At 43.9% G+C, this 15,115-nt stretch overlaps 1 protein-coding gene across 1 annotated transcript in view; it reads left to right on the top strand.

The window, feature by feature from the left end:
• Nucleotides 1-15,115, top strand: part of LOC308289114 (CD81 protein-like) — a 104,477-nt gene that overhangs the window by 46,514 nt on the left and 42,848 nt on the right. The window contains exon 2 of the mRNA XM_080730690.1: nucleotides 11,561-11,675. Coding sequence (XP_080586816.1) covers nucleotides 11,561-11,675 — 115 coding nt within the window. The remainder of the gene's footprint in view (nucleotides 1-11,560; nucleotides 11,676-15,115) is intronic.

Raw genomic sequence — 15,115 nt, 5'->3', positions numbered from 1 at the left:
CATACTGCATAGAGGTGCGTCGTCATGGACAGTAGGAACATACTGCATAGAGGTGCGTCGTCATGGACAGTAGGATCATACTGCATAGAGGTGTGTCGTCATGGACAGTAGGAACATACTGCATAGAGGTGTGTCGTCATGGACAGTAGGAACATACTGCATAGAGGTGTGTCGTCATGGACAGTAGGAACATACTGCATAGAGGTGCTTCGTCATGGACAGTAGGAACATACTGCATAGAGGTGTGTCGTCATGGACAGTAGGAACATACTGCATAGAGGTGCGTCGTCATGGACAGTAGGAACATACTGCATAGAGGTGCGTCGTCATGGACAGTAGGATCATACTGCATAGAGGTGCGTCGTCATGGACAGTAGGATCATACTGCATAGAGGTGTGTCGTCATGGACAGTAGGAACATACTGCATAGAGGTGTGTCGTCATGGACAGTAGGATCATACTGCATAGAGGTGCGTCGTCATGGACAGTAGGAACATACTGCATAGAGGTGTGTCGTCATGGACAGTAGGAACATACTGCATAGAGGTGCGTCGTCATGGACAGTAGGAACATACTGCATAGAGGTGCGTCGTCATGGACAGTAGGATCATACTGCATAGAGGTGTGTCGTCATGGACAGTAGGAACATACTGCATAGAGGTGTGTCGTCATGGACAGTAGGAACATACTGCATAGAGGTGCTTCGTCATGGACAGTAGGAACATACTGCATAGAGGTGTGTCGTCATGGACAGTAGGAACATACTGCATAGAGGTGCGTCGTCATGGACAGTAGGAACATACTGCATAGAGGTGTGTCGTCATGGACAGTAGGATCATACTGCATAGAGGTGTGTCGTCATGGACAGTAGGAACATACTGCATAGAGGTGTGTCGTCATGGACAGTAGGAACATACTGCATAGAGGTGTGTCGTCATGGACAGTAGGAACATACTGCATAGAGGTGCTTCGTCATGGACAGTAGGAACATACTGCATAGAGGTGTGTCGTCATGGACAGTAGGATCATACTGCATAGAGGTGCGTCGTCATGGACAGTAGGATCATACTGCATAGAGGTGTGTCGTCATGGACAGTAGGATCATACTGCATAGAGGTGTGTCGTCATGGACAGTAGGATCATACTGCATAGAGGTGTGTCGTCATGGACAGTAGGATCATACTGCATAGAGGTGTGTCGTCATGGACAGTAGGATCATACTGCATAGAGGTGCGTCGTCATGGACAGTAGGATCATACTGCATAGAGGTGCGTCGTCATGGACAGTAGGAACATACTGCATAGAGGTGTGTCGTCATGGACAGTAGGAACATACTGCATAGAGGTGTGTCGTCATGGACAGTAGGAACATACTGCATAGAGGTGTGTCGTCATGGACAGTAGGATCATACTGCATAGAGGTGCGTCGTCATGGACAGTAGGAACATACTGCATAGAGGTGCGTCGTCATGGACAGTAGGATCATACTGCATAGAGGTGTGTCGTCATGGACAGTAGGAACATACTGCATAGAGGTGTGTCGTCATGGACAGTAGGAACATACTGCATAGAGGTGTGTCGTCATGGACAGTAGGAACATACTGCATAGAGGTGCTTCGTCATGGACAGTAGGATCATACTGCATAGAGGTGTGTCGTCATGGACAGTAGGAACATACTGCATAGAGGTGCGTCGTCATGGACAGTAGGATCATACTGCATAGAGGTGCGTCGTCATGGACAGTAGGAACATACTGCATAGAGGTGTGTCGTCATGGACAGTAGGAACATACTGCATAGAGGTGCTTCGTCATGGACAGTAGGAACATACTGCATAGAGGTGTGTCGTCATGGACAGTAGGAACATACTGCATAGAGGTGCGTCGTCATGGACAGTAGGAACATACTGCATAGAGGTGTGTCGTCATGGACAGTAGGATCATACTGCATAGAGGTGTGTCGTCATGGACAGTAGGAACATACTGCATAGAGGTGTGTCGTCATGGACAGTAGGAACATACTGCATAGAGGTGCTTCGTCATGGACAGTAGGAACATACTGCATAGAGGTGTGTCGTCATGGACAGTAGGAACATACTGCATAGAGGTGTGTCGTCATGGACAGTAGGAACATACTGCATAGAGGTGCTTCGTCATGGACAGTAGGAACATACTGCATAGAGGTGTGTCGTCATGGACAGTAGGAACATACTGCATAGAGGTGCGTCGTCATGGACAGTAGGATCATACTGCATAGAGGTGCGTCGTCATGGACAGTAGGAACATACTGCATAGAGGTGTGTCGTCATGGACAGTAGGAACATACTGCATAGAGGTGCTTCGTCATGGACAGTAGGAACATACTGCATAGAGGTGTGTCGTCATGGACAGTAGGAACATACTGCATAGAGGTGCGTCGTCATGGACAGTAGGATCATACTGCATAGAGGTGTGTCGTCATGGACAGTAGGATCATACTGCATAGAGGTGCGTCGTCATGGACAGTAGGATCATACTGCATAGAGGTGTGTCGTCATGGACAGTAGGAACATACTGCATAGAGGTGTGTCGTCATGGACAGTAGGAACATACTGCATAGAGGTGTGTCGTCATGGACAGTAGGATCATACTGCATAGAGGTGTGTCGTCATGGACAGTAGGAACATACTGCATAGAGGTGTGTCGTCATGGACAGTAGGAACATACTGCATAGAGGTGTGTCGTCATGGACAGTAGGATCATACTGCATAGAGGTGTGTCGTCATGGACAGTAGGAACATACTGCATAGAGGTGTGTCGTCATGGACAGTAGGAACATACTGCATAGAGGTGTGTCGTCATGGACAGTAGGAACATACTGCATAGAGGTGCTTCGTCATGGACAGTAGGAACATACTGCATAGAGGTGTGTCGTCATGGACAGTAGGAACATACTGCATAGAGGTGTGTCGTCATGGACAGTAGGAACATACTGCATAGAGGTGCTTCGTCATGGACAGTAGGAACATACTGCATAGAGGTGTGTCGTCATGGACAGTAGGAACATACTGCATAGAGGTGCGTCGTCATGGACAGTAGGATCATACTGCATAGAGGTGTGTCGTCATGGACAGTAGGAACATACTGCATAGAGGTGCGTCGTCATGGACAGTAGGAACATACTGCATAGAGGTGTGTCGTCATGGACAGTAGGAACATACTGCATAGAGGTGTGTCGTCATGGACAGTAGGATCATACTGCATAGAGGTGCGTCGTCATGGACAGTAGGATCATACTGCATAGAGGTGCGTCGTCATGGACAGTAGGAACATACTGCATAGAGGTGTGTCGTCATGGACAGTAGGAACATACTGCATAGAGGTGTGTCGTCATGGACAGTAGGAACATACTGCATAGAGGTGCGTCGTCATGGACAGTAGGAACATACTGCATAGAGGTGCGTCGTCATGGGAACCAAAGAGTTCAGTGGAAGGGGTGGGGAACCCGTCGCCGGCCGACGGCTGTTTGCTTAGCGGTTTTTACCGCTGCGGAGATTGCGTCATAGCAGCCGTGGTTCCGCCTCATGTTGCGGTTGTAGAAACCAGCTGCTTAAATAGGCTACTGAGCATATGGACATGTCATATGCTCAGTAAGGCATATGGACATGTCATATGCTCAGTAGGTCATATGGACATGTCATATGGACATGTCATATGCTCAGTAAGTCATATGGACATGTCATATGCTCAGTAAGTCATATGGACATGTCATATGCTCAGTAGGTCATATGGACATGTCATATGGACATGTCATATGCTCAGTAAGTCATATGGACATGTCATATGCTCAGTAAGTCATATGGACATGTCATATGCTCAGTAAGTCATATGGACATGTCATATGCTCAGTAAGTCATATGGACATGTCATATGCTCAGTAAGTCATATGGACATGTCATATGCTCAGTAGGTCATATGGACATGTCATATGCTCAGTAAGTCATATGGACATGTCATATGCTCAGTAAGTCATATGGACATGTCATATGCTCAGTAAGTCATATGGACATGTCATATGCTCAGTAGGTCATATGGACATGTCATATGCTCAGTAGGTCATATGGACATGTCATATGGACATGTCATATGCTCAGTAGGCCAGTCATATGGACATGTCATATGGACATGTCATATGGACATGTCATATGCTCAGTAAGTCATATGGACATGTCATATGCTCAGTAAGTCATATGGACATGTCATATGCTCAGTAGGTCATACGGACATGTCATATGCTCAGTAGGTCATATGGACATGTCTTATGCTCAGTAAGTCATATGGACATGTCATATGCTCAGTAGGTCATATGGACATGTCATATGGACATGTCATATGCTCAGTAAGTCATATGGACATGTCATATGCTCAGTAAGTCATATGGACATGTCATATGCTCAGTAGGTCATATGGACATGTCATATGGACATGTCATATGGACATGTCATATGCTCAGTAAGTCATATGGACATGTCATATGCTCAGTAGGTCATATGGACATGTCATATGGACATGTCATATGGACATGTCATATGCTCAGTAAGTCATATGGACATGTCATATGCTCAGTAGGTCATATGGACATGTCATATGGACATGTCATATGCTCAGTAAGTCATATGGACATGTCATATGCTCAGTAGGTCATATGGACATGTCATATGCTCAGTAAGTCATATGGACATGTCATATGCTCAGTAAGTCATATGGACATGTCATATGCTCAGTAGGTCATATGGACATGTCATATGGACATGTCATATGGACATGTCATATGCTCAGTAAGTCATATGGACATGTCATATGCTCAGTAGGTCATATGGACATGTCATATGGACATGTCATATGGACATGTCATATGCTCAGTAAGTCATATGGACATGTCATATGCTCAGTAGGTCATATGGACATGTCATATGCTCAGTAGGTCATATGGACATGTCATATGCTCAGTAGGTCATATGGACATGTCATATGCTCAGTAAGTCATATGGACATGTCATATGGACATGTCATATGGACATGTCATATGGACATGTCATATGGACATGTCATATGCTCAGTAAGTCATATGGACATGTCATATGCTCAGTAAGTCATATGGACATGTCATATGGACATGTCATATGGACATGTCATATGCTCAGTAAGTCATATGGACATGTCATATGGACATGTCATATGGACATGTCATATGCTCAGTAAGTCATATGGACATGTCATATGCTCAGTAAGTCATATGGACATGTCATATGCTCAGTAAGTCATATGGACATGTCATATGCTCAGTAAGTCATATGGACATGTCATATGCTCAGTAGGTCATATGGACATGTCATATGCTCAGTAAGTCATATGGACATGTCATATGCTCAGTAAGTCATATGGACATGTCATATGCTCAGTAAGTCATATGGACATGTCATATGCTCAGTAGGTCATATGGACATGTCATATGCTCAGTAAGTCATATGGACATGTCATATGCTCAGTAGGTCATATGGACATGTCATATGGACATGTCATATGGACATGTCATATGCTCAGTAAGTCATATGGACATGTCATATGCTCAGTAAGTCATATGGACATGTCATATGCTCAGTAAGTCATATGGACATGTCATATGCTCAGTAGGCCAGTCAATCTAAGGTTTGACCCAAAAGAAATTGCAATAGTAATGGTTCAAGGTTTTTTATGATCCTTAGGGTCATCCAAATAACATATTAAAAGTTGTGAATTATATATTTAGTGGATCAAGGTAAATTTAGGGGGTTCAAGTTTGGGTCCATTCACTTACTATACAGGAAAAAAAGACCCCCCAAAAAAATCTTCTTTAAGTAGCATGTGAGGGGTCTAACTAGGGGTTTTTCATGGTCCTGAATCCATTGCAAGCATTCATTTTGCACAAAAAACATTCGTCGACACCACAAAACGGAGCTGACCCCAGAAAAGTGATGACTCATCTCTAAACCATAGTTCTATGGGTCCGTTTTTAGCCCAAGGAATGTTTTTTGTGCAAAACAAATGCTTGCAATGGATTCAGTGGATCACCCTAAGGATCATAAAAAACCTTGAACCATTACTATTGCAATTTCTTTTGGGTCAGACCCTTTTTGAGCGGTGGTCACACCGTCTCCATAGCGTGGCCGTGTGTGTAGGTATGTATGTTTGTTTGTATGTATGTGGGTGGGTCTGTATGTAGCCTCAAGCCTGTGGTGTAGTACATTTTCTGACCACACATGTTAAGGGAGGGGCGCTGTTGTTCAGGCCAGGCCAGAACAGGCAAGGCACACTCACACTCACACGCACGCACGCACGCACGCACGCACACACACACACACACACACACACACGCGCACAGACTCCACCGCTCAGTTCACACGGGTGTGATTTTTTAGCTTAGATTGACTGGCCTAAAATTGCCTAATAGCAGAGAGAGAGAGAGAGAGAGAGAGAGAGAGCGGGAGAGGGAGAGGGAGAGGGAGAGAGAGAGAGGGGGGGGGGGGATGTACAAACCACTCCAGTCCTAATGGAGTGGTTTGTACATCCACTGTCTTCCCTCAAGTGGACAGTAAAGTAAAGTGAAGTAAAGTGGATAATGTAATATCTCCTATAAATCTAATGTGCTGTATCATTGTCATTATGTAGGAACATATAGATCTTTACACATTCAGAACGCGTACACATGTATCATTATTTTATGCTTTAACTACTGAAAAATAGCAGATATACAAGCTCAAATACAAGCTCAACATTTGAATGTTGACCCGATTCTATAAGTGTCTTTTGAATCCTTCTAATCTTTCTATGTCAGCAATCTGGCCAGCCATCGTCAAAGAAAAGGTCCTTTTCACTTTCAACTGGAGCTCAGTTAGTCTGTTCTTGAGAGACTACTATGTCAGTGTGGTTCTCAAACCTTTTCATGTGAAGGACCCCCAAAATGATATGTATTTAGCCACGGACCCCCCATCTCAAAATATTCAGTTCCAGGGACCCCCAGAAGCAAAATTTGAGTTACAAACGTTTGCTTTTAAAAAATACATGTATTCAAAGATTTGCACACATTTTCACGACTTTTTCAAAAATAACAGATCTACAAGCTCGCAGCGTGGCACTCGGTGCCGCGCTGTGAGCTTGTATATCTGCTATTTTTCAATAGTTAAAGCATTCAATAATTCTAGGCGCTAAATGTGTTAAATCTAATGTATCATTCTGTTGGTGGTAGGGACATATAGATCTATAAATCTAATGTGCTGTATTAGCGCAAGATTAGATGAGGATAAAGTAAATGGAAAACATTAAATTAACTTGTGAAAAGGCTTCTGAGCCTACACTAGCCTACTGGTAAAACTAGTGGAACCGCGAACTTGCCACACGTGAATAATTGTGGTTGTAAACAATAACACAGACAAAAATCCTTATTAGTCTAGTAGTGGGAAGAAGAGGTTATCATCATGGCCCCAAATAACTTTTAAATATCTTGCAATTGGCGACGAGTCTCTTACTAAATCGGCAAGAGTGCCTCTCATTGTCAATACATAAAGGCTAAGCTATAAAACCTCTCCTTCATCAGCAATAGTCATGGTGTGTTCCCCACACTCCCAAGCCCCCACCGTTGCGCTCAGGTTCACCGGGAAAACCGCGGTCGCGTCCCAGATGCGTTATTTGGAATCGCACATGAGTTCTGGGCAAACCACGCCCATGGAAGCTTTTCATTGGCTGAACTGGAGCTAGGGAGCGCTCCTTTTTTGTACGCTTGGACCCCGCGGAGGTGCGACCACTTAAACCTAACCCTAACTCTAACCCTAACCTTAACCTCAGTAAAACTATGCCTAAACCTAACTTTAACCCTAACCCTAACCCTAACCTCAGTAAAACTATGCCTAACCCTAACCCTAACCCTAACCCTAACCTCAGTAAAACTATGCCTAACCCTAACCCTAACCTCAGTAAAACTATGCCTAACTCTAACCCTAACCCTAAACCTAACCTCGGTGAAACTAACGCTGGTGAGTAACTAACCTGCCGACGGACGTGAAAACAAACGGCTCCGCCCAGAACTCATGTGCAATTCCAAATCAGGCGTCCCGCACAGGGTGTGATGTGATGAATCAAGCATAGACCATCGCTGACACATCAGGATGTCTGCTCTGTGTCTGTCGTTTCCTGTCTGTTGAGAACATGATGATGCAACACTTTCACAACAACCACACATGATTATGAAGTGATGATCTATGATCCGTTTGATAAGGAAGTTATGCAACAAAACAACAGCTGATGATCTATGAGTGGTTTGGAGGGGGAGGTTGATTCATGTAGGAATGTGTGATCTACTTTCACTCTGTATTAAATATCTCTTTCACTCTTTCACTCTGTATTAAATATCTCTTTCACTCTGTATTAAATATCTCTTTCACTCTTTCACTCTGTATTAAATATCTCTTTCACTCTTTCACTCTGTATTAAATATCTCTTTCACTCTTTCACTCTGTATTAAATATCTCTTTCACTCTTTCACTCTGTATTAAATATCTCTTTCACTCTGTATTAAATATCTCTTTCACTCTGTATTAAATATCTCTTTCACTCTGTATTAAATATCTCTTTCACTCTGTATTAAATATCTCTTTCACTCTGTATTAAATATCCACAACATTGAATCATGTCTAGGGTACCAAGCCAAGGGCCACAACATTGAATCATGTCTAGGGTACCAAGCCGAGGGCCACAACATTGAATCATGTCTAGGGTACCAAGCCGAGGGCCACAACATTGAATCATGTCTAGGGTACCAAGCCGAGGGCCACAACATTGAATCATGTCTAGGGTACCAAGCCGAGGGCCACAACATTGAATCATGTCTAGGGTACCAAGCCGAGGGCCACAACATTGAATCATGTCTAGGGTACCAAGCCGAGGGCCACAACATTGAATTATGTCTAGGGTACCAAGCCGAGGGCCACAACATTGAATCATGTCTAGGGTACCAAGCCGAGGGCCACAACATTGAATCATGTCTAGGGTACCAAGCCGAGGGCCACAACATTGAATCATGTCTAGGGTACCAAGCCGAGGGCCACAACATTGCAGGGGGCGACGGTGGCGTTCCCGCTACTCCAGCGACAGTTCGGATATCGTCGTTGTCGCATGAAAATCTTGTATGTCCAAAACCGTTCGTTTTGCTTTTATCATTTCAAACATGACTTAAACTAGTGAAAACAGCCGATCTACAAGCACACAACGCCTCGCACCGTGAGGCGTTGTGTGCTTGTAGATCTGCTGTTTTCACTACTTTTGTGCGACGGCCTTGTATGATGAAGCAGGGCTTTACTTTACGAAAGAACGTACACATTTTGAGATACAGGTTTTTCCAGCCGACAACGACGATATACTAGTTTTGTTGCTGCTCTTATACCAACCATTATTACTGGGGTTGGTGGGGGCCTGACAGTAGCCCCCCGTGGGCCGCAAATGGCCCGCGGGCCGCCTATTGGGGAACCCTGCCCTATATTAAACATCTTTGCTGAAAACGACGAGAACACGTCAGTTCAGGAAGACATGAAACGTCCTAAAAATACCGTCTGGTTTTCTGCTTGTCCACTGACACACACACACACACACACACACACACACACACACACACACACACACACACACACACACACACACACACACACACACACGCGCACACTCACAATCATAGAGGGCTTGCCTCTCGCTGTGTGCGTGTGTGTGTGTGTGTGTGTGTGTGTGTGTGTGTGTGCGTTCCTGAGTGTGTATTTCCAGACACTCAGAGAGCCCCACCCTTTGGCAGCCCCTCTGTGTTGACATGGTTGCTATAGCAACGGCTGTGCTGAGCAGTGGAATGGAGGGGGGAGGAGGGGGGGGTGACATGGTTGCTATAGCAACGGCTGTGCTGAGCACTGGAATGGAGGGGGGAGGGGTGGGGGTGGGGGGTCTAAAACCCTCACATGGTTTTTCTTTTAAAGAGAAGTCAGTTTCTTTTCCACTGTGGTTTGAACAACATAATCCTCCTCCTTTATTCAGTGAAGTAAAAAAAAAAGCCGTCTCGCTTTGTTTTTATTACACGTCTGAAATGTGTCTCGGCCGTGTGTGGTATGGTGGAAAGCCCCCAGGGGGTCCCCCAAATGACTTTTGGTGGGGGTCCCCCAAATGACTTTTGTGGGTGGTCCCCCCAGATGATTAGCTTAAGGTGCAAGCAGTGTTGATTTCGTCGACTAAAACTATGAGGAAAAATGTTTGTCGACTGTGTTTTTTTCACTGACGAAAACTAAATAAAAATGAAATAAAAACTAAGCTGTGATGACTAAAACTAAGACTAAATATTGACAATTTCGTAAACAAAATAAAAAACTAGACTAAAACGTTAGGGAGGGACTGGCGGAGAAGAGAGTCATTTTATGTTTGGTTGCTCTCAGGTGTTGCGTGTTGAAAATGGCAGATCTACAAGCTCACAAGTTGTGAGCTTGTAGATCTGCTATTTTCAGCACACAACCAAGTGTAAAACCAGTCATTACGATGCCATCAAGGCCTGCCAAAATACATTTTAGTTGACTAAATCAACTGAAGATTTAGTTGCTAAGAATCGTATGTTATTTAGTCGACTAAAATTAGACTAAAACTAAAACTTTTCAGGGGACTAAATTATGACTAAAACTAAATAACATTTTATTCAAAAAAACGAAATCAAAATTTGCTGTCAAAAACAACACTGCGTACAACATTGCTTTCTCTCTCAACAGTAAACAAACCAACATAAAGTTTAAGTGTATAGAGGGTATCTGCACATTTATAAAGTGACAATTTAAGGACTTTTTAATACCTCTAAAATGACAAATTAAACATCGGCCAAATTGTCAAATATTAGAGGCAGAAATAGTGAAAATAGCAGATCTACAAGCTCACAACGCCGTGTGATGCGAGGCCTCTTTGGCCCCACCCATTGGGCGTCCCTGACTGCAGTATAACTGCGACCATCAGGTCGCAGTTACTATCAAAACCTCGACCAGCTGTCCGTCTGTCAGTCTGTCACACGTCACACTTTTGCCCTGCTCATAGCTCTGCAACCGTTGCCCCGATCCATGCCAAACTTTGCACACACACTCCTTGGCTGCCAAACCACAACCTCAAACCTCCAATCAATTCTCACATGGCCCTCTTCTAGCGCCACCATGAGGCCGATTCTTGCAAAACACATTTTTGGACACTGCTGCAAAATGTTTTGCCCTAAAATCAGGCAAATCGGTACACAGTATGTCTACACTCATCTCATCAACATGGATCTGTCCCATATAGCGCCACCATCAGGCCGATTTTTTCAAACAAATTTTTTGGACACTGCTCCTACACATTTTGCCCTAAAATCACGCTGCGACCTGACGGTCGCTTATCTCCCGATTTGGGAGTCTTAATGGTGTACTGTACATAAACTAACTTCCTGTCTTTGTGTGCGTGTGTGTGTGTCTCTATGTGTGTGTGTGTGTGTGTGTGTGTGTGTGTGTAGCTTGCAGGGGGGGTGATTCTGGGCGTGGCTCTATGGTTGCGTCATGACCCTCAGACCACCAACCTGCTGGACTTGGAGATCGACGGAAACAAGGCTCCCAGTACCTTCCTCATCAGTGAGTACAAATACTCTATTACTTTACTCTAATAGACCAGGGCTTTTCAAAGTGGGTGACGGGGCACCCTGGGGTGACGGGGCACCCTGGGGTGCCGCGACGGCAGTCCAGGGGTGCCTCCTGGCTCCCAAGCTGTGGCATAAACTCCCTGTCGCACTTAGAACAACGGACTCACTCGCTAGCTTCACTTAGAACAACGGACTCACTCGCTACCTTTCGCCGTGGACTGAAGACTCACCTTTTCAGACTCCACCTAAACCCATAGCACTACTGAAACACTCAATGACCATACATGAAGCTAGTTAAACCCTTAGCACTACTGAAACACTCAATGACCATACATGAAGCTAGTTAAACCCTTAGCACTACTGAAACACTCAATGACCATACAGGAAGCTAGTTAAACCCATAGCACTACTGAAACACTCAATGACCATACATGAAGCTAGTTAAACCCTTAGCACTACTGAAACACTCAATGACCATACATGAAGCTAGTTAAACCCTTAGCACTACTGAAACACTCAATGACCATACATGAAGCTAGTTAAACCCTTAGCACTACTGAAACACTCAATGACCATACATGAAGCTAGTTAAACCCTTAGCACTACTGAAACACTCACTGACCATACATGAAGCTAGTTAAACTCATAGCACTACTGAAACACTCAATGACCATACATGATGCTAGTTAAACCCATAGCACTACTGAAACACTCAATGACCATACATGAAGCTAGTTAAACCCATAGCACTACTGAAACACTCAATGACCATACATGAAGCTAGTTAAACCCATAGCACTACTGAAACACTCAATGACCATACATGAAGCTAGTTAGCATTTGTTTTTTTTTAGTTTTTTTTTAGAACTTTGATTATATTGTGTTTTCTCTAGATAGATATCCATGTACATTGTTATATTGCTGTTAATGTACCGACATATTATCTTGTTTATTATTGTGATGTTTTATCTGCTTATTGTAAGTCGCTTTGGATTAAAAGCGTCTGCTAAATGCCTAAACTGTAAACTGTGCCGCGAGATCATTTGATAATATTTGGAATTTATTTGGACACTTGAAAAAAAAAATATTTAGTATAATTTTAAACTTGAAGTACAAAGTTGTTTTCAGTCAGTTCTAACCAAAATGGCTGTTATCTCAACGTTTTCCTCGCAACATAATCACTAAAATATCGTCACTGTCGGGCAGAAACCTTGTATCTCCAAGTTTCAAATGTGTACGTCTTTTGGTAAAGCAAAGCCCTGCTTCATCATACAAGGCTGTTGCACAAAAGTAGTGAAAACAGCAGATCTACAAGCACACAACGCCTCGCGGTGCGAGGCGTTGTGTGCTTGTAGATCGGCTGTTTTCACTAGTTTAAAACATTTTTAAAATGATAAATGCAAAACGAACGGTTTTGGACATACAAGGTTTTCACCCGACAGAGACAATATGTTTATTTGTGTCCACATGAACAGAAGTACAAGGATGCCTCGTACTGATTGGCCATAAACAATGACCAATCAGATAATACGAAAGAGCAGCCAGTTAACTCATCTGAAGCCGATCCCGCGATATCTCGCGAAATATTTAAAGGTACCCAGAGTGCCGATCCCGCGATGTCACGCCAAATATACTGTAGTAAAGCTGTCAATGGCTACTTACCGTCCGTTGAAAAGTGCTGGCACGGGTGGACTCGCCGATTCATCATCATCATCATCGCGCATCCACGTGCACACTATAGTGATCCGTTAACATGGAAGCCAACGGTCTTTCTCATCTTTATCATAAAAAAACACTTTTGATGCCAAGGATGGCATTGGATTCTCGCTAAAATAGCAAAAGTATAAAGGGATCCATCTTCCACCCCTGTTTCCATCTGGACCAGAACTACTTCCGGGTGAATCGTAAATATCGTCAAGTAGGAATTGTGAGCTCGATCTACTTCCGGCCTTCAAAATAAGAGACTGGCCGCGGACGGAGCAGTTGGCCGGCACGCTGGACATTTAACCCTTTCATGTCTGGAGCAGCAAATGGGATTTAACAGCAGAACATTGTTAACCTCTTGAACCCCAAAAGGTGTTGACCTCTGAACAGCTGTCAATAAATGTCCGTAAATCAATAGAGACCAAAACAAACTACAATGTCTTTGTTGATTATTGTTACAGTGGTCCTACAGCATAGTAATCAGCTGCCATTGTACTTTTCATCCATACATTACTCATATTACAGACAGTATCATTACAACTTATTGTTACTCGTTTTTATCATTTTACAACATTACTAACATTACAGCACTACTCTCACTAAAACATCTGTAGAGTTTACATAGTTTGGAATATATTCATACAATTTTGCCTATCAATTGATGACACCTTGATGGACAATTTCTCTATTCACTATATATGTTTTAAAGGACAACTCCGCCCTAAATCACTTCACTTCTATCGTTTCTATGTCAGCAATCTGGCCAGCCATCGTCAAAGAAAAGGTCCTTTTCACTCAACTGGAGCTCAGTTAGTCTGTTCTTGAGAGACTACTATGTCAGTGGTTCTCAAACCTTTTCATGTGAAGGACCCCCAAAATGATATGTATTTGGCCACGGACCCCCATCTCAAAATATTTAGTTCCAGGGACCCCCCCAGAGGCAAAATTTGAGTTACAAACGTTATTAAATAGCAGATCTACAAGCTTGCAGCGCGGCACTCGGTGCCGCGCTGTGAGCTTGTATATCTGCTATTTTTCACTGGTTAAAGCGTTCAATAATTCTAGGCCTGAATGTTTTCAATGAGGTCTTGAAGCTCGGTTCAGAAGGTTTGGACGGAGCATCAGAAGGTCAACGTCAGGACGTTGTGAAGCTTTTTTAAAGAGAGAGAAACATTCTGTTCTGGAGGCGAGACATGTGTTGTCTTTGTGTCAGTCTCTCTGCAGCTGGCAGGGTGACCACACTGTCACATGGCACTGGTATCACCTCTACTAGTAAGACACCTGAGGGTGACATGCGACCTCAGGGTGACATGCGACCTCGCCCTGAAGGGCTGGCCAACCACAGCGTTTCTCTGACGATTCTAGTTGTTGTCATTCTGGGGGGAGTTTGTTCATGTTTTTGTGAGGGTATCAACCCTAGGAGACACGGGGAGAACATGCAAACTCCACACAGAAAGGCCCTATCGCCCACACCCTTGGTGGGGTTGGCGATAGGGCCTTTCTGTGTGGAGTTTGCCTAAGCATGGAGATGTGGTACAGAATGACTCATATATGGGCATAAAAAGTATGTCATGTGACATCACTTCCTGTACAGACAGACAGCCATTGACTCCGGCCTAACAATGGCTACTGTCTATGACGGTAGTCCCATATGACATATTGGACTAGACTATCTCCATATATAGTGTTCTCCACATCGCCATGTTTAGGCCAAACAGGTTTTCTCCA

Source organism: Nannobrachium achirus (assembly GCF_963921795.1).
Source record: "Nannobrachium achirus genome assembly, chromosome: 7".
Taxonomy (NCBI): Eukaryota; Metazoa; Chordata; class Actinopteri; order Myctophiformes; family Myctophidae; genus Nannobrachium; species Nannobrachium achirus.
This window is presented reverse-complemented; position numbering and strand designations above follow the sequence as displayed.